The following is a 19257-nucleotide window of genomic DNA, read 5'->3' on the forward strand; positions in this document are numbered from 1 at the left end:
ACGATGAGCGATAATATTTAATAAATTATTTATTATGCAAATTACTAAAAAAGAAACTCAAACTAATAATAGAAGAATAGCAACTGTATCTAAGATTGTCCTTAAAAAAACCAGTTCACACCCTACCTTAGTTTTTGTATACCACAAACATCACATTCGAGAAACTAATACCAAAACCTTGTCTGGCACAGAAGAACTAGCTGTAAATTCTATTTATAATTCACTATAATTTCCAAATTACATTAACCTTCTGACTGTAAAACTTAAATATATTATCTCTTCTTTTTCTTTCTTTCCTTCCTTTGATTCTATTCCAATCTACAATAAATATGAATAAACGAGATTAGTACTTCATTCCGTACTTCTCCCGATGAATTTTTTCCTAATTTCATGTTCCATTACAAGGAAGAATAGTTGGTTGATTCCAATTGTCTATAGTTTCGTCATGCATCTTCAATCCATGTAGTGAACTATCATTATGAGTTCGTACGTAGGACCATCATGAACTGGATGCACTGCTGTTTCCAAAGGCAGGACTATCATCTTGAACTACTGCTTCAACTGGGTTTTCCTTTGCCCAGACAGCAGCATCGAGATATCCAAGTTCAAAGAGTCGGTCAAGAACTGCATCTTCAGCTGGTTCAAGTGCCCAGTTGAAAAGCTGCAATGATTTCATTCCGAATATTCATCTCTACTTACCCTTACCAAAATTATTACGTTAATTCACAGAACGAAGGGTTACCTGTCGTGGGCTACATGCATTTTCTGGATTGCAGTCTGGACTAATTCCTATCCCTTCCAATCCCAATCGACTTGCTGGGAAAGCACAAACGCGAACCTGTAAAAGTGGTAGATACTAATTTAGGTTGAAACGAGACAACAAATAAACGTGATAAATCATAGATCTGTTTAGAAACATCTGAATTCAAATACAACAATTAAAGTGCATAAAAATAAATATTTTCGATCATTTAAACCACACAAACCTGCGAAGGTTCCCAATGGTTCACCTATCTCTAGAAAAGCTTTTGACTTTTTCATCTTTTCATAGATGATCTGAGAAAGTCGGAATCATTTTCCATGGCCATCATGTTATCCTAAATCCTCAATTTGTTTTAAATAAATAGAGGTTGGATAGCGTTTGACCAACTCTCAATTTCTTTATTTTACTCCGAGTTAAGAAGTCTAGTAGTTGTTAGACTAAGTGGTAAACTCCACGTTCTGAATTGGTTCCTATTTTTATGCAATTGATTATTGTTAGTAGAATAATGGTTATCTACTGTTTTTGTAGTATTACCTATACATAGGTAATGGTTATCTACTGATTAATAAAGAAAATGCACTTCCAGAATTTTCGTTATACTAGTAGTTTCATTATCTATATTTTCAACAGTATGATGAGTTTAGGTTCTCAGTTTAAAGTGTAAACCAGCAACTGGCACGGCAGTGCAGAGGCTCCAAAAAATGAAGTACAAGGACTGTGCTTGAAGCATTTAAAGGCAAAAAATTATCTTTTCCAAGCCATTGACCGTTAAATCTTGGAAAACCGCCATTGCACAATCACGTCCAAACATTTGGGATTCCATAAAAAAAGAGTTCTACAAGTGCAAGGAGGCAGCTAATCTTCAGGTTGAGTTCGAAACATTTTGAATCAAGTTTGATGAAGAATTTCAAATTACTTCTCTCTTGTGATGACTATTGTCAGCAAGATGTGCACTTTTGGAGACAGCTGAAGAAACTAGCATTGCAGAAAAGATATTTCGGTCTTTGGAACCAAATTAGTTCAACTTTGTTGTATGTGCCATAAAAGAACAAAAAGAACATTAATAAACTCTCACTCGATGGATTGCCAAGTTCATTAAAAGTGCATAAAAAGAAGTTTAAGCAACTAAAATCAAGGAACAAGCGACGAAAGCTTCTGTTGGTACTCATTCCAACATTTTTTTAGTGGAAGGGGTAAAGATAAGGGACGAGGCGATCGGAGAAGTCAGACTTGAATCAATGTTGGTTCTCAGCTATTTACTTTGAAAACTTATGAAACTCACCGGATTCCCCCTTTTTGGCGACACTTCATTCAATTTTAATAAAATTTATAGGAAGTACAGACCAAAGAAAAAAAAAGGACACATTTTATAAACCCCTCAACACTTAAACAAAGGTTTCAACAAATAATCAATCAATTGAAGCAATAGTCCAATTAGTAAATAACAAAAATACCGTTTGTGCAGCAGATGTTGGTGGCATAAACAAAGTCAAACCCCCATCAATGCATAACCGATTCCGAAACACCGTTGCTGGCCTTGGGGCAAGATATCTGGAGTGAGTATAAGTTTTAAATTTACTTAATAATCTATAACAAGTAAAAAATCACATTTTCAATTAAGGAAATATAGTAGTACTAATAAATCACCCTGGGATAAAGGAAGAGGTAAAAACTGCATTGATGAGATCTTCCTTGGAATCAAACTGATCTACCAACAAACCCCTGGGTCTCCAAAGAAGCTGTGTCACAGCAACTGCAACAGAAGTGCAACATAAGGCACAGCAAGACTTGAAAATTCTACTCCACTAATAAAGATAACTTTTACATCATTTTTTGGCCCAAAAGTTCAAATGAAAAAATAAATCCTTTTTTTCACTTTTTTAATAATATAATAAACTGAGTCTATGAATGCAATTTTAAAATCAAATTGACAAGTGTAATTCTTGTGGACAACTATACGCTATATATTTTTCTAGTTTAGCATGTGTTACTTCCACTGGCTCTAGAAAATTAATAAAAGGATGTGTAGTTTTGTTCTTTGACGAGACAGTTTCATGGAAAAACTAACAGAGGTGCTGAACATCCAGAATTACCTCGGACTCTCCCATTAGATCTTATATGAACATCATCAGGCAAAAACTTGACAAGAATATCACGTAGAACAGCCTGTGAAGGGAAACATAGAACCAAAATGGTGAGATTTGAACTTAAAGGAAATGATTTAGTTACATATTCACAGGTAATTGCAGATCTCGCAGGCTCTTATTTCAATTTCAGAGACTCACAATTCAATTGAATAACGTTTCATTAATAGCTATACCTCAAAAGCAGATATATCTAGTAAAAGTGTCAAAGCAGCTTTTCTTTTACCATTTTCTAACAGATACTTTCAAAATCAAAAGTTCCAATTGTATCATAGGAAAATGACATAGCTCTAAAGGCAAAAAAAAAAAAAAACTGGGGTTATCATTCATTACATAACCTAGTACTAGCCTAATCAAATCCTAACTATCAGGTTTTCTTTAGGCCACCACCAAATTCACAAAAGTCTCATTTCATTTTTCACTTATTTGTCTTTGTGGTTCTTGTTGGAGATCTTATATAAAAGCATTCATGTTGTATTTATCTAATTGCTTAAGCTTTTGGCAAAGTTGGTTCATGTCACACTATCAGAGAACTTGCGTATTGTCCATGCTTCTAGCCCAAGCCCCAAAAGACTCTTTCAGGGGATTGTGTTAGAAATGTAATATAAAACCATTCACGTACCTTTCATCAAACAACTCAAACTTCTGCTATAATTGATTGATGACAGTTCTAATTCTAAACCACAATCCACAGAAACTATAACAATTCACACTTCATCCAAAATGAGACTACATTTGTCCATATTATAGACCGAGCCAACAACTGATTAACAAGTTTTTATTTAACACACTTGTAGTTAGACAGAATTGTCAAACATTCAAAGGCATGGGTACCAAGGTTCTGCATTGCAACCTATAACTGTAACATTGTCGGATAAACATGATCTTCATTCAGGACTACTTTGAGGGATGATTCTAAGAGAGTTTATATTTAATTTTACGAAAAAAATACTTCTACAGGGAGAGTAGGGAAGGAACAAATTAAAATAGACACTAAATTCCCCCTCAGCATAAAAAAATGTAGGTGGTGAAAAAAATGCATGAAAGCCGTTCAATCTTGTTACGAACAAGAAAAGGCAACCCTGTTAAACAGTTATTGGATCCTGAACACGTTAGAAATGTCATATCCAGTCACACAATGCTATCCAGTAATAATTTCGTGTGAAACAAAAATACCCTTAAATTTCCAACCAAATACGTGCATAGATTGTACATTGTTGCATGGGCTTTCTCTATGGAAAACCTTCAAACCTGGATAGCAGAAATTGTTCCGAAGTGAATGGGCACACCTACTGCTCACCAAGCACCTCAAACAAACTATTTCATACAAAGGAGGCTGTCTTACAGCACAGGAACACTTTGTTCGGCTATTTGAAAACTAGAGAATCACGTAATAACATATCAAGAGAAAGATCAGTATGAGGCTTACAAACTGCAACAAATAATTCGTACAAATCGTATTACGTACTGCCGTCAAGACAAAAAGACTTGTGCAAGAGGGAGCTGTGATTTCCAAATTAGCTCGTGAAGATAGAATATCTAAAATTCTGATACTACTAGTGCAAGCGAGCAACAAAAATAAAGAAAAGAAAACACAGTAGAAGAGTGATATAGCCTAGATACAGCAGAAGAAATTATAGCCCGACAAAATTCCATATATTTAATCATCAGTAACAGAGAGCAAGCGTATAAAGTAGTGAGAGAATTGAGGTACGCATACCCCCAAGCGAAACGCAGTTCCTCGATTCCGACAATCTTCAGCCAATATTTTAGTAGCAGTCAAGGCTTCTTCCATGCTAGCTCCGGAAGCAATCACAGCACACACTATTGCTCCAGCAGAGGAACCAGCTAACGGCGTCGTTTCCTGCACTAGCATCACAAAACTCTCTCCCATTATACACAATAACGCATCGATCCAATATAGCATAATGTAATATATATAAACTCAATAGGTAACCTTAATGTAACCATTTTGAATGAGAAATTGAGCAACACCGAGATGGTAAGGGAAGAGAAGTCCAGCAGCAGAGAAGCTAAAGCCAGGGGTGGTGACCACGCGCCTGAACCTATTCCGCTCCGCTTCAACATCTTTCATTCTTTGCTCCCAAACCACGTCCGGATCAATCTCGTCCTCCACCAACGCCCCGATTCTCTCCTCGGCGTACACTTTCCCTGAAGAATTCACGAACATCGCAACCGAACCCGAATCACCGACAAGGCTGCTTCCCTTGTTGCGGCTCTTGATCAGCCGCGACGCCAACCCCAGGAAGAGTTCCCCCGTGGCCACTGCAAACGATTTCTTGGCCGTGGCGTCGTCTTCAACCCCTCCCTGTGGCTGAGGCGGAGAGAAATTGGAGGCGAAGGTGAGGAATTGGGCGCGTCGACGGAGAGGAGCGGAACTAGGTGTGAGATTTGCATGGAGAAGGTGGTGAGCATCGGAGGAACAGATCCTGGGACCCATCCCTGACCACGCAGAATCTGAACACACACTCTCCTCTTCCTTCTGTTCTGTTTCTATGGTCGGTTACTCAATTGCTTGCTTATTGGTTATGCTGGCAGCCGCATGTTTAACGTTTTGTCTTTTCATTATTATTTTTTTATTATTATTATTATTATTTCCATGTATGCATATGTCACAAATTTCGTATTTTCTACTTACACCCCTATAATTTATTGGAAGCACCCCTACTTTTGAAAATGATTGTTTTACTTCCTGTTTTTCGTTAAAATGACTTTTAATATTTATTCTAAAATTTTTCTGAAACAAGATTTCTAAAATGTATAAAAGTAGGGAGTGACCCTCAACCCTATATTCTTAAAAGTAGGGATGTTTTTTATTGCACCTCCTTTTTTTCTTTCTGTACGCCATGGGTATGAGGATATGACAATTTTACCCTCTTTTTTCTTTCTTGTGTCAGCCGATGTCCAGCCCTTACACCTATTTCAAAGATGGAGGGAGAGACAAAGTGGAAGTGTGTATTGTTTTGTAAAATGAAAGTTTACAAAATTTATGATTTTCTCAAATGAATTAGAATCATAACAAAATTGTGATTTCAGGATATTCTCAAATGAATTATTCTTGTTGTCTAATTGATTTAATTTTTCCCATCTCCACTAACATTATTAAAAAATTATATATAACGACGTAAAAAGATATACATTCAATTGAATTTGAAAATATTTTAAAAGACTTCTTTAAGATCCAATAGAAAAAAGCACACTGGAAATTCTAGAGTAGATATCATTATGTTGATATCAAGCAAATTTTTACACACATTTTATATCTACTATTTTACCTTTTAATTTTTATTTTTACTTTTACAAATACAAAAGCTAACTATTTAATGACTAAAATACCCCTAAAAATTTAAGGGAAAGTAAATAAATAGATACGAAGGGATAGAGAGGAAATTGTGATCTCTAACACATAACACTCTCCTTTACAGTCTTTTCCTCTTTCAATTTTTTATAAATACAAAAATTCACTTTTTTTTATAACTATCTTATCCGTGTGTTAAATGAGTGTAATGTAGGTTAAACTACCATTACTTAGAGATGGAGAGGTGAAAGTGAAAAATTAATTAGTAGTTTTAAACTGTCATTCAAAAGTTTTTTTTTTGTCATAAGGTTTTTTTAATTAATTGGTAGTTCAAAAATGGTACCTTTCATCCATAAAATGTCAAACCCTCCCTTTGTAATGAAATGTTAACACAAATCATGACTCTGATATCATGTTAAGAAGTGAATTTTAAATCTAATTCAACTCCATAAAACCGATTTGTTAAGAAGTGAATTTTAAATCTAATTCAACTCCATAAAACCGATTTGTATAGTAAGATTCAGTTATATATTATAATTTGATATTGTCTCGACGTGAGACTTCCAATATATCCCTTAATAAAAATATAATTTTCCAGAGATACAAAACGGATCAAGTTCTGAGCTGAATTTTACAAGTAACATTAATTAATGTTAAAAAGGGAAAATTGGAGACACCACAATCGATCACTGGAGAATCCACATCAAAGAGGAACTCTATAGGATGGATCCACCATTTTCAAGATGAACAAATTACCTCTATTACCTCTTGATATTCTGTGAGATCAGGCATGACAAAGAAACTCAGACTTAGAACTACAATTAATATTGAATTCCAGGAAGAAAAGAAACTCAAGAATGTGAGTCAGAACAACAAATTATACTGTAGTCACGGTCTTACCGTAAATCTTCATCCAAATAAGTAATTTCCAATTGACCACGACCACTCCCAGGTGATTTAATTGGTATCTGTACATAGCATAATAGACTCATTTGTCAGTAAAAAAACTCTGAATTGCAAAAACAGAAGGAAAAAGAATAATAGAAAATGAAAGAAAGAAAGAAACACTATCATGATATGAATGTTTAAGGAGCATGAACGTTAACTAGATAGCAATTCATGACATGCAGAGATGCATAGAAGTTAAAACGAATAAATTATGTTAAATTTTAGTATGTGATGTTTGATTAAATAGTAATAATGACAGTAATTTGAAGCACTGCATCACCTACCAGATTCGCTATCTTGAAGAAATCAAACTTGACAGCTACCCTTTTTGAGTTAAGAGGCACCAAATTGGCAGTGGCCTGCAGCAACAATGGCAACATACTGGTAAAAACGCATGTGTGTAACACTATGTCCAAGACGATGTCTCTAGACTTGTCATGCTCATGTTCATCTAAACCAGAATCATATTAGAAAAAAACTAGTGATCTGTGAAATGAACAACTCATCTCTTAACCAAATTTTGGTTTCCATTTCAACAACATAGACTAACACAAAATTCACAAGAAATCTAAGTCAACATTGTCTGCGTGTTTCAATCCATATAAACATATACTTAATAATCCTTAGAACTTAGAACTTAGAACTGCAGTACGTACCTGGTTGTAGAACGGCCAAGTTTCAATATTTTGAGCTCTCAGGGTATCCACGTTAATTGCCTGATAGATCTTTCCATTTGGTCTCAAGAATTTCGGTCTCTGGGATAGTTACACTACAATTAATCCTCACTTCAGTAATGTTAAAAGAAATAAATTTGAGAACGATACAATGACCAATCAGAGCCTTGCAAAATTAACTTTTTCACAAATCAAAACTGATCATCAAAATTTTTCTTATGAGATAGAAACACCAACAAAATATGAGCTGAAGATACTACTTTGTATCTAAAATCTTAAAATAATGTATTAACCGTTTTATATAATGTTCTCCTTTCTCTTTTGTATCTAACGTTAGACTACTCAAGCTTGCATTCCAAACAATAATTCATCAAAAATTCAAAATAGGCCACACAGAGTGTTTTCCAAATTCACATGTTTCAGTCCGACAAAAATAAGAGTAATAAGAAAGTGGTCTTAATTCGTAAACCCCAAAAGACAAACCTGTGTTTGCAGAATCGATTGAGATGTGGTATACAAAAGCTCCCATTTCCCATTGAGCAAATCGGACTTGAGAGGCTCCTTGACAAGATTCTCAGCCTCAAGTTTACGAGCAATCTAGACCAATAAGACCCATTATAATCACAACTCAGGAACAAGGAAACCAAAAGACACAGCAAAAACATAACCACTAAACGATGTAACATGTGAATTCTTAGTTTTCACTTGGACCTGGTCCACACGTTGTTGCTCCTCAGGAGTAGCCTCAGCACCTCTGTCAAGGGGTGCAATTGTTTCATAGAGCTCCTGCTTGAGGCTGTCAACATCTCTGCCTTTAGTTAGAAAACCTGGGAAAAATGAAACCATGTTCCTCCACTTCGCAGAATCAGTTTCTTGTAATACGAGGTGAGGGGTGTTCGATTTTTGTCGTGAGGACGATGGAAATAGAAGATTTTTCTTTGATGGGTAGGAATCGATTTTGCATTTCAATGACAGAGTAGCAGTGGGATTGGAAAGAGCCATTGAAAATGGGTTATGCTAATGCACACTGCCAACCATTGTAACTGTTGGAACAAAAGATTCACTGTAATGAACATTCATAATTCATAATTAACGAAACTTTTTGAGAATTAATGAAATACACATGTGGAGCTGAAATGGCCCAAATAAGTGGCTGACATATTTAGGAATCTATTCCACATATACTGATGGGCCGAATCTAGTCAAATCAATGGGGGAGTTGCTCCCTCCACCTCCACACATCTCTTCCTCCACCTCCCCAATTTTCTAAAATGCCAATTATATCCTTCTAAAATGACAATTATAGGTCTTATAGGCGAAACGGATGTCTGAACTCTTCCGTAAAGCTTCTTCTCCATTTCTCCATTTCCGTAAGGGTGCCACATGCCTTTGATGGATCATCCTTTGAAAAGCTAATGTCAACCCCACCAACGCATCTCAATTCTTCTCCCTTCTTATAACCAGGTTCACCTTCGCTGGATAATTTCCATGAGAAACTGTCCTCTGTGATCAGCTTTTCCCTGAGAATGTCTTGTGTGCTGAAAAGCGTGATAGATGTTAAGGATTGAAAGAAAGGGAATAAAAAAATTTCAATTGTGGAATGTAGAATTGTAGAGACGTAACGTTATCCAAGTTTGGTGATCTCGCCAAGATTCTCGTGATTGTGATGGTTCTTCAGGTGCTTCTTCCATTGAGCAACACAAAAACCAGAGCTGTCTGAACTCTTTCTCGTACGCTGTCCTACTTGCATGTTGGGTCGATACCTATAGGCCACATATGACATCCTTAAACGGATGTCAACATCCGTTTAAGGCAAAACGGATGTCGACATCCGTTTCGCCTTAAACGGATGTTGACATCCGTTGAAGGATGTCATCCGTCCAGAGGCAGCGTTGCTTTTTCGTTTCGTTTTTATTTTATGGCTCATGCAAGGATTATTATAGGCTTGGATATTAAAAGGATTATTGGAAGTATGGGAAGGCTTTAGGGTTTAGGATTATAGGAAGGATTATGACTACGTACCTGGAGAGGAACCACGACAAGGACACTACACCATAAACGCACTGCACCACCTACTGTACCGAGAACAAGAGGAAGATTGCTTGATAATTCTTTTCACGATCACCAAGCTTTGCAGAAAAATATTTTACTCATACAAGGAACTACGTAGGTTATCAGTTAAATATGTTATAAATGAATAAAATTAAAAAACAATAATTTTAAAAGTAAAATTTTACTGAGGGGCAAAATAGTAAAGAAAAGGTGGAGGAAGGGGCAAAAAAGTAAAGGGGAGGTGGAGGAAGAGATGTGTGGGGGTGGAGGGAGCAACTCCCAATCAATGGCCCAAATCAAATCATTCAACCCAAATTTCTGGCCTTTTCTTCCTGCGCCCCTTTTTTCTTTCTGCACCCCAATAAAAAGTAATATTTCTATTTTATTTTTAATAAAATATATTAAAAAACTTAAATTTACTTTTTATTCTTACTTTTCTTTTATAGAAATATTGCACCTCCCTCTACCATTTTCTTTATTCGACCATTTCCTCCATTACCATCATCAATATTGGAATAAATATTACTTTTTATTCTTACTTTCTTTTATAGATTTTTTTATGTTGTAATAAAAAATGGATTTAATATAAATATTTAGGAAAGAAGGAAAAAAGAAAAGTGATGTGTGGATAATGAATGAGATGGAGTTAGTAGGTTGTTAGGAGAAGACAAGCATGTCTGAACAATCCAACCAGCAAGAAAGTTGCTACGTACTGTCTATCAAATTCACAATCTTTTTTGTTTTCTCAATCTCAACCTCATGTTGTTGTACCAAACTAACCCTCTCTTTTTTCCCAGCCAAACCCACATTTTTTATATACTTCTAAAAATATTAGCTAGAAAGATTAAATAATGATAAGCTTTTTTTTTTATCTTAACTCATAATAACTTTTTAAAAATTTCATGGACCAACCTATTTCAAATTAGAAGGTCTTATAATTTTTAAATATATTAATCATTTGAATCATTGGTGTGATATAAATATATAATGGATAAAATTGAGTTATAATAAAATAAATTTTGTTTCGATTATAAGATCGATGTTATATATTTCTTGTATTTATGTATGTTTTAAATTCTAAATATTCGTATGTTTGTCATTGTTAAGTTATCGTTGTTGTTAGACTAAATCGAAAGATTATATATAGAAAATACTTGATGTCAAAAACAATAAACATTTCACAGTTATAATAATTAATGCATATTAAATATAATTACATATATGTATTTATAATTTTTGAAATAAATTTTAAATTAACAGTCTGATTAATATTATTGGAACGTTCAACATATCATAACAAAGCAAAAACCTGACCAATCATACCGTACAGATCTTAAATTTATTTACCAAAATTTCAAGATAAAAACTGTTTTTTTGTGTGAGATACTTTGGTTTTTTCATAAATGCTCTTATCCTTCTTTTTTATTTTTGTTTTGTTTTTTTATGATGAACACGTGGCAGTGTATTTCTTAACAAAATAAATAAGTATATTATTATTTATTATTACTATTACTGGTAGCATGGTTTATCCAACACAACTGTTGGTATATCTGTTCCGTTGTTTCGTACCTAATAGTAGTATTTGTTAGGGTTGTTGTTCTCTCCCTTTCGTCTTAAAATCCATTTTCTTTATTTTCTCTCTCTAGCTATCTTATTTATTAAATGTTTCTATTTTAATTTTGTATATATATAATTTATAGTCAAGTTTCTATTTTCAACAGATAAAAATAAAGTATTCATTGAGAAAACAAAATTACTTTGCAGTGCTATTCCAAAATATTTATTATTGTTATTATTTAAGAAATGGATAAATTTGATATTTTAAAATAAACGCAACCTGTTTGGAATATATATGTTATTACTTAAACCTCTTTTTAGGTGCTTTTGTAACCGTTGATAACTAAATATCTGGGTTAAAATCATATTTAAAAAATGAACTGATAATTTAATACCTTCTAATTACCCAGATAATTTAACTATAGTTGCTTTTCTTTTTTTAATTGAATGTTTTGCCTTAATTTTTTTTGTATAAAAATGAATCGAACTTAAATACTAGAAAATTTATAATAATTCACAGTTAAACAACCTGAATTATGCCCTAATTTTAAAAGAGTGGATTGACAAAACATGTAGTTGTTTATATCAATAAAACATTTATTTTATGTTCTTTTTTTTCTAAAACCATAGGTATGATATTGATAGCATTTCACCTAAATAAAATAACTATTTTTAAATGAAATGATAAAATCAATAAAAATATGAATTTTAACGTCTCAAATTATATTGAGACAATATATGATTATTTAATTATAAATTAAAATACAATTTAATAATATTTTCAACAAACAATTTGACGTAAAAATAACTATGACAGTATATATATTATTTTAGAGAAACTTGATAATATTATATTTTATTTATTGTGATGTTTTAAAAATAATTACTATTCGAAAAACACAATGAAAAGGACATATGATATGAGCAAAAGATAGAAAAATTCGCACCTATTCCAGCCAATAGTCATGCTTACGTATAAAAGATTAAAAAGACATGAAATTATATTAATGTGAATTATACCAATTGCACCATTCAACCATTCAACATCTTCAACGGATTATATTATACTTACTATTGAATTAAATCACTAGTGCAGAAAGGGGTTTTAACATCTCTCAATAGACGTCCGTCCACAAAAGCCCCAACGTATATAATTGACCGGTGACATATTAGTAAATAAGTGGAACTGTAGACGTCCGTCCTGGATCTAGCCGGACGTCTATAAGATTATAGACGTCCAGCATTCCCAAACGGACGTTTAATAGGGTGAACAATTGAACCCCTGTCAGCCTCTGAACGTCCTTCCTTGATCGAGACGGACGTTTATAATGTTATGAACGTCCGTCCTTGGTGACGGACGTTTATAGGCTGAACAAGTGAACACGTGTCACCCCTTTGAACGTCCGTCCTTGGTCGAGACGGACGTTTATAATGTTCTGAACGTCCGTCCTGGGTGACGGACGTTTAATAGGCTGAACTAGTAAACACCTATCAGCTCTTTGAACGTCCGTCCTTGCCCGCGACGGACGTTTATACTTGATTGAACGTCCGTCCCATGTGACAGACGTTTAATACGCAGACAACTGAACGTTTATAAGGTGAACAGTGAAAACCATGTGTTACCTTTGGACGTCCGTCCTTGGCCGAGACGGACGTTTATACTTGAGTGAACGTCCGTCCTAAGTGACAGACGTTTATTAGGCTGAACAGTGAAAACCATGTGCAGCCTTTGAACGTCCGTCCCTGGCCGAGACGGACGTTTAAAATTGAGTGAACGTCCGTCCTAAGTGACGGACGTTTATTAGGCTGAACAGTGAAAATCCATGTGCAGGCTTTGAACGTCCGTCCCTGGCCGAAACGGACGTTTATACTTGAGTGAACGTCCGTCCTAAGTGACGGACGTTTATTAGGCTGAACAGTGAAAATCCATGTGCAGCCTTTGAACGTCCGTCCCTGGCCGAGACGGACGTTTATACTTGAGTGAACGTCCGTCCTAAGTGACGGACGTTTATTAGGCTGAACAGTGAAAACCATGTGCAGCCTTTGAACGTCCGTCCCTGGCCGAGACGGACGTTTATACTATAGCGAACGTCCGTCCTCGGAGACGGACGTTAAAAGGCTGAACGTTTATAGCTGAACGTTTTCAAGTACCCATTGCAGCCCTTAAACGTCCGTGTCAGGGGGACGGACGTCTACGAGGCTGAACGTTTCAATTTCCCAAGTAGGGACCTTACACGTCCGTTTTGGGAGGGCTCGGACGTCTATAATAAACACAGACGTCCCTGCCCGCATAACGGACGTTTAATGTACTGACAGGGTGGTTGGATATTTAATTCTCTTCAGGTCCTGAAACGTCTGTGTTTCGGCGGGCTCGGACGTCTATAATAAACATAGACGTCCGAGCCCGTATAACGGACGTTTAATGTACTGACAGGGTGGTTGGATATTTAATTCTCTTCAGGTCCGGAGACGTCCAATATGCGGGGCCAGACGTTTATAATATTATAGACGTCCGGGCCCTCTTAGGACTGACGTTGAGGGCCTGCCATGGGGAGTTGAAACGTTCAGTTGTTCAATATAATAGACGTCAGCCCCCCAAAACGGACGTTTATCATATTACAGACGTCGCCGCAACCAAGGACGGACGTTTAAACCCACCCGCGAATATCATTTTTAAATCCTCTAAGACGTCACATTAGTGACGAACCGGACGTCTATACTATTATAGACGTCCGTCCACAAGCTCGCCGGACGTCTAAGAGTATAATATCGTGCTCCCGCGAACCCGTGACCAGTTAACGTTTGGAAACGCACTGTTCATCGTCTTCCTCCGCAAAACGCTGCTGCGCCATTGATTTCCAGGTGAGTTTTCTCGTTTTTGGACCGTTTAAATTCATTTTCAATCCGATTACATTGCTCTGTGATGAAATACCTTTTATTTGAACCGATTAAAAATCGATTTCGGTCCGTTTTTTTGCAGACTCTTGCGTGTTCTTGGAGGCTTCTTTGACTGTTTTTGGACTGCGTTTTAGGCCGTTCACTCCTCCGTTTTCATCCTTTTCATTTCGAATCTACTTTTCAGGTTAGCTTGTTGGTTGAAAATTTTTTGTATGCATGTAATTGAGTTTTGTGAATGCACGTTTTTTACTGTAAAATGTGACTGCGTAATTGGCTTTTGAATATATCTGTATTAGTTGTGTATTATATAAGTATCAAATCATTGAGTGACACTTAGTTCCCGTTTGAAATTTAAGACAAACGATTAATCTTTTAATCGTTTGTGTTAAATTTTGAATTGTCCGATTGGACAGTTTGAGAAAATTAATTTCCATAATTTGCAATTCCATGTCATTTGGAGTTTAAGGATAAGATTGATAAAATTTCGGTTCAGTACTTGTGTTGTTCTCCGGATGCATATTTGATTGTGGTCATCGTTGACTACTCTCATTTCGTGTATTCCGGAGACCAATGCGAAATGCTGCCGAAATCTTATCAATTTTATGATGTAGACTTCAATGCACGTGGCTGATATAATTATGAAAATTAGTTTTTTTGAATGGGTAGGGCCTAACCTTGTGAGAGATAAAACACTTGAACTAATGATTTTACGAACATAGTATGGATCGAAGCTGGATGAAGGAACGTCGCATCAGTGAAGAATATGAGAAGGGTGTTTCGAAGTTCTTGCAATACGTTGAACAAAATGCTAAGTCCGTCAACGGGAAATATTTTTGTCCTTGTGTGCGTTGTCTTAATCAAATATAACTATTTGTTGAATAACTATATGTGGTCAGTTTATTATTATAGTTTCGTTAATTAGTTGAATAACTATTTGTCCTTCGTGATAGGTCGCACTGGCAGCTGATGGTAATCATTCCCAAACAATGTAAAATTATATTTTTTTTGTTTGCACAGGAGGATGAAAACTGAGTTGAGAACCATGCTTCAAGGGTAAGTGTTTCTCCAAAAATGACTTTGAATTTGATGTTCACCTTCAACTTTTATGATAAAATAGTCATATTAATTATACTTTGTGTTTTCAATCTGTACAGAGTTATTGGTAAATCTCGTGGTCAACTGGTTCAAATTTTGTATCCAAAGGTTGTAAGTCATTTAACGTTTCCTTTTCATTTATGTTATTGAATGATCTAAATTCTTAACTATTTAGTTTGTTATTTTAGTGTAACCACCAGGTAGATTCATGGGAATGTGGCTTCTATGTGATGTGTTGGATTAAGACCATCATTCGAGCAGTCATTACAGATGACTGGAATGAGGTAATGATGTATACCTTCAATACATTACAAATCATATTCATCTTCAACTATATATGAAACAATAATGAATCTTTGTTGAATTTTGCAGCGCTTCAAGACTACATCGCCTATTACAGAAGACACAATTAAACAGATAAGGCAGGAGTGGACCGCTTATCTTCTACAAAGATGGAGTTAGGAATAGTTATATTTCTTGTTGAACATTGTTTAGTTTTTTAGTTTAAGTTTTATGTTGATAGTTTGGTAGTGGATTGAACTCCACATTAAGTAGAACTTTGTTTATATAAAACGCATTTTTATATTATTGCAAAATTGTTCTGGGACATTTTTCTGCTTTTCAGGTGTGGTTTTATTGAAAAAATAAACTAATTTTTTAAAAAAAAAACGCCCAGTAGACGTCCGTTAGTGCACAGTCGGACGTCTACAGACGTCTGTCAGTGCACACACGGACGTCCACCCCCCAGCTCCTACCTAAAACATTTCAGCAAGGTAGACGTCAGGGGAGGAGGCGGACGTATATATAGACGTCCGTCCAGACACAACGGACGTTTATATAGGCGTCCGTCCAGACACAACGGACGTTCATGTAAACGTCCCTCCTGACACAACGGACGTTCATGTCGACGTCCGTCATGACACAACGGACGTTCATGTAGACGTCCGTGCTGACACAACGGACGTTTACAGAGACGTCCGTCCTGCCACAACGGACGTCTGAGCGACGTCACCCACATAAACGTCGGGCGTACGACGGACGTCAAAAGGCCAAAATATCGGACGTTAAAACCCCTTTCTGCACTAGTGAATCTTTCTACCAAATATATATACCAAGGCCTAATGTTATATTAATTTAATATTACTTTAGTAATATATTTTCTATAGATCAAGATCAACTAGAACGTATACCTTCCAAACTATACTAAAATAACAATTATTTGTTCCTTTTTCTATTGTTGTTTCTTAGATATATTAAGGGATGAAAAAGAATACATGTACGTAATGAATACAGGTATTACATAAGTGGATATATATATATAGTTAATAATTATTAATAATTTTTTATTTATTTTAAGTAATTAAAATAAATTATTAATGAAAAATATATTACTTATAAAATAATAATTTAAAATTTAATTTCATATATTAAAAAAATTAGATTTTAAAAACTTATTTTAAATAATTTCTTTTCAAAATTTTTAAAAATTAAAATATAAAATATATACAATAAATTTCTACATATATAAAAAAATCCACAAATATTTTTACCGATATTTATATAACGGGACATCATTTTTTTTGTCAAGAACGAATAACGCTACTCTTATCAACCCTATAGATATATCATATATTAAAAGACTCACAAACATAGATATATTAAAAGGCTACACAATTTAGCATAATTAATATGCAAAGGAAAAAGATAAAATAATTAACATAGACGTGAACATTTATGATGCATATTGATCACATAACAAAAAATACACACGTCAAACAAAAAGAAACAAATTACAGTGATGATTAACAACTAAATCTTGTTTCAACTCCGATTATAAGAAAATTAAATTGATATATATATATATATATATATGGGTTTGTTAACGCGCGTATACCTGTTTTTCAGTTGATACATATTTTAGTAATGTGTATCGGGTTAAAAAAACAAGAAACTGTCAAACTCTTACTCACCTCTCCCATTTCTTTCAACCCTTTCTCTTTCATCTCTCTCACTCTACTGTAGCAAAACATTCGTCATTAAACAATTCGTCTTTGTAAAGAGGTGAGTTATTAACATATTTGCCTTTAAGCAAAAGTTAATTCAAGATCTCTTCAATTTCATCATTTTCACTAACCTCTCTAATTTCATTATCTGCAGATGATAATCATCATATCTAAAAAAACCTCTAGACCAATTATCAATTCTTTCATATATCATTATGCTTGTGAAAATTAGACAAGACAAAAATTATAAAATGAAAACTCATTATAAAATCATTTTTTGTAAGAAATTGTTTAACCACGAGTATTTCTGATTTTTTTAGTTGGATTACCAGAAAATGTTAGAATGAGAGAAATGAAAAAGAAAGGATTGAGAGGAATGAGAGAGGTGAGTAAAGTTTTTTTTTTAGTTTTGAGAATGAAAATTATTAAAACACCTTAACCTTCAAACTTAGAATCCATGATATATAAGGGTATATTTGTCCACTAAAACCCAGTACACGCGTTAACAAACCCATATATATATATATATATATATATATATATATATATATATATATATATATATATATATATATATATATATATATATATATATATATATATATATATATATATATATATATATATATGTGTGTGTGTGTGTGTTATAGTTATAATTGTAATTAACTAAAACAAAATCACCTAACAACAATATTAAAATATACTAATTTGAATACATTAATCATGTGTTATCAATCATTACCAAATCAAAAAGTGATAAAACAAAATTCAACATTATTCAATGTTAATAAAATTTAACATAAATCATTATGATAATACAAAATTATAATCTTATGTGTTGACAATTTTTTTTTATACACAATTATTAATGGTATAACATTTAATGTAACTTATATTAATATAACTTGATCTATTCTTACAAAATAATTTTCCGATATTAATAATTTATAATAAATGAATAAGAGAGATGACTATTTTTTATATAAAAATAAAATAAAAAAATGATAGATTAAAACGAATAAGAGATGTCTATTTTTTAAGAGTTATTTTAAAAACAAAAGTGCTTTTAGCTGCTAGTTTTTTATAATATTTTCTTATCCTCCGATTAATGTATTTCAACGATTCACAAAAGAAAAGAAGATTTATATATAATATTATTCAATATTGAATTTTAAACGTAAATACGAAGTTCCCTAAAAGATAAATAAAATTTGAAAGCAGGTCCTCAACTCGTCTAAGGTCAAACTTGGTCGTCAAAATTAGAAGACTAAGAAATTCAATTTTTTTAATTGTGTTATAATTTATGGCCCATGTCTACTAGTTTGACTAATGACTTAACCAAACAATCATAAATTAACATTAATTGCATCTTTTATCACAAAATTAAGAAAACAAAATTGTCACCCAATAATAAAATATTACGTACACTAAATTTGTTGATTTGTATACTGATTAATAGTTATACTTGTTTTCCAATTTGTTGTATATTAAAAAAATACATAAAAATTAAATTATTTTTAAAAACTATAATTAGTTGATTGTTGGAAATTTAAATGTGAATCTAAATTTTCCCTCGCAAATTCTCATTTCTTATAAACCTAATACTATTTACAAAATAATGTATTATTTATTTGTAGTCTTAAAAAATGGTTTTTTTTTCTAGTTTCTCTTTTACTAAAATGTACCAAACGTGATTCTGTAAGAAAACTAAATTATTTTGATCTCTTGGTTTACGAAAATAGAAATCTCACATAATACAATTTTATAAATGGAGATAAAAGAAAGGAATTATTCTTTAGATATT

At 33.7% G+C, this 19257-nt stretch overlaps 2 protein-coding genes across 2 annotated transcripts; both read right to left on the reverse strand.

Annotated features, from left to right (window-relative positions):
* Positions 1-84: 84 nt before the first annotated feature.
* Positions 85-5455, reverse strand: LOC124841178 (Acyl transferase/acyl hydrolase/lysophospholipase superfamily protein). Its single transcript, XM_047317398.2, has 7 exons — positions 4865-5455; positions 4628-4771; positions 2857-2929; positions 2411-2516; positions 2218-2314; positions 743-838; positions 85-661 (listed from the first exon to the last, which is right to left on the reverse strand). The coding sequence occupies exons 1-7, from the start codon at positions 5366-5368 to the stop codon at positions 500-502; spliced, it is 1182 nt and encodes a 393-aa protein (XP_047173354.1). The 5' UTR covers positions 5369-5455; the 3' UTR covers positions 85-499.
* Positions 5456-6731: 1276 nt separating this feature from the next.
* Positions 6732-8932, reverse strand: LOC124841188 (putative plastid-lipid-associated protein 4, chloroplastic). Its single transcript, XM_047317410.2, has 6 exons — positions 8560-8932; positions 8332-8445; positions 7831-7929; positions 7459-7533; positions 7127-7194; positions 6732-7002 (listed from the first exon to the last, which is right to left on the reverse strand). The coding sequence occupies exons 1-6, from the start codon at positions 8848-8850 to the stop codon at positions 6930-6932; spliced, it is 720 nt and encodes a 239-aa protein (XP_047173366.1). The 5' UTR covers positions 8851-8932; the 3' UTR covers positions 6732-6929.
* Between the last annotated feature and the right edge of the window lie 10325 nt (positions 8933-19257).

The sequence above is a fragment of the Vigna umbellata genome, chromosome 5 (genome assembly GCF_029865625.1).
Source record: "Vigna umbellata cultivar VRB3 chromosome 5, Vumbellata_1.0, whole genome shotgun sequence".
In the NCBI taxonomy this organism is placed as follows: domain Eukaryota; kingdom Viridiplantae; phylum Streptophyta; class Magnoliopsida; order Fabales; family Fabaceae; genus Vigna; species Vigna umbellata.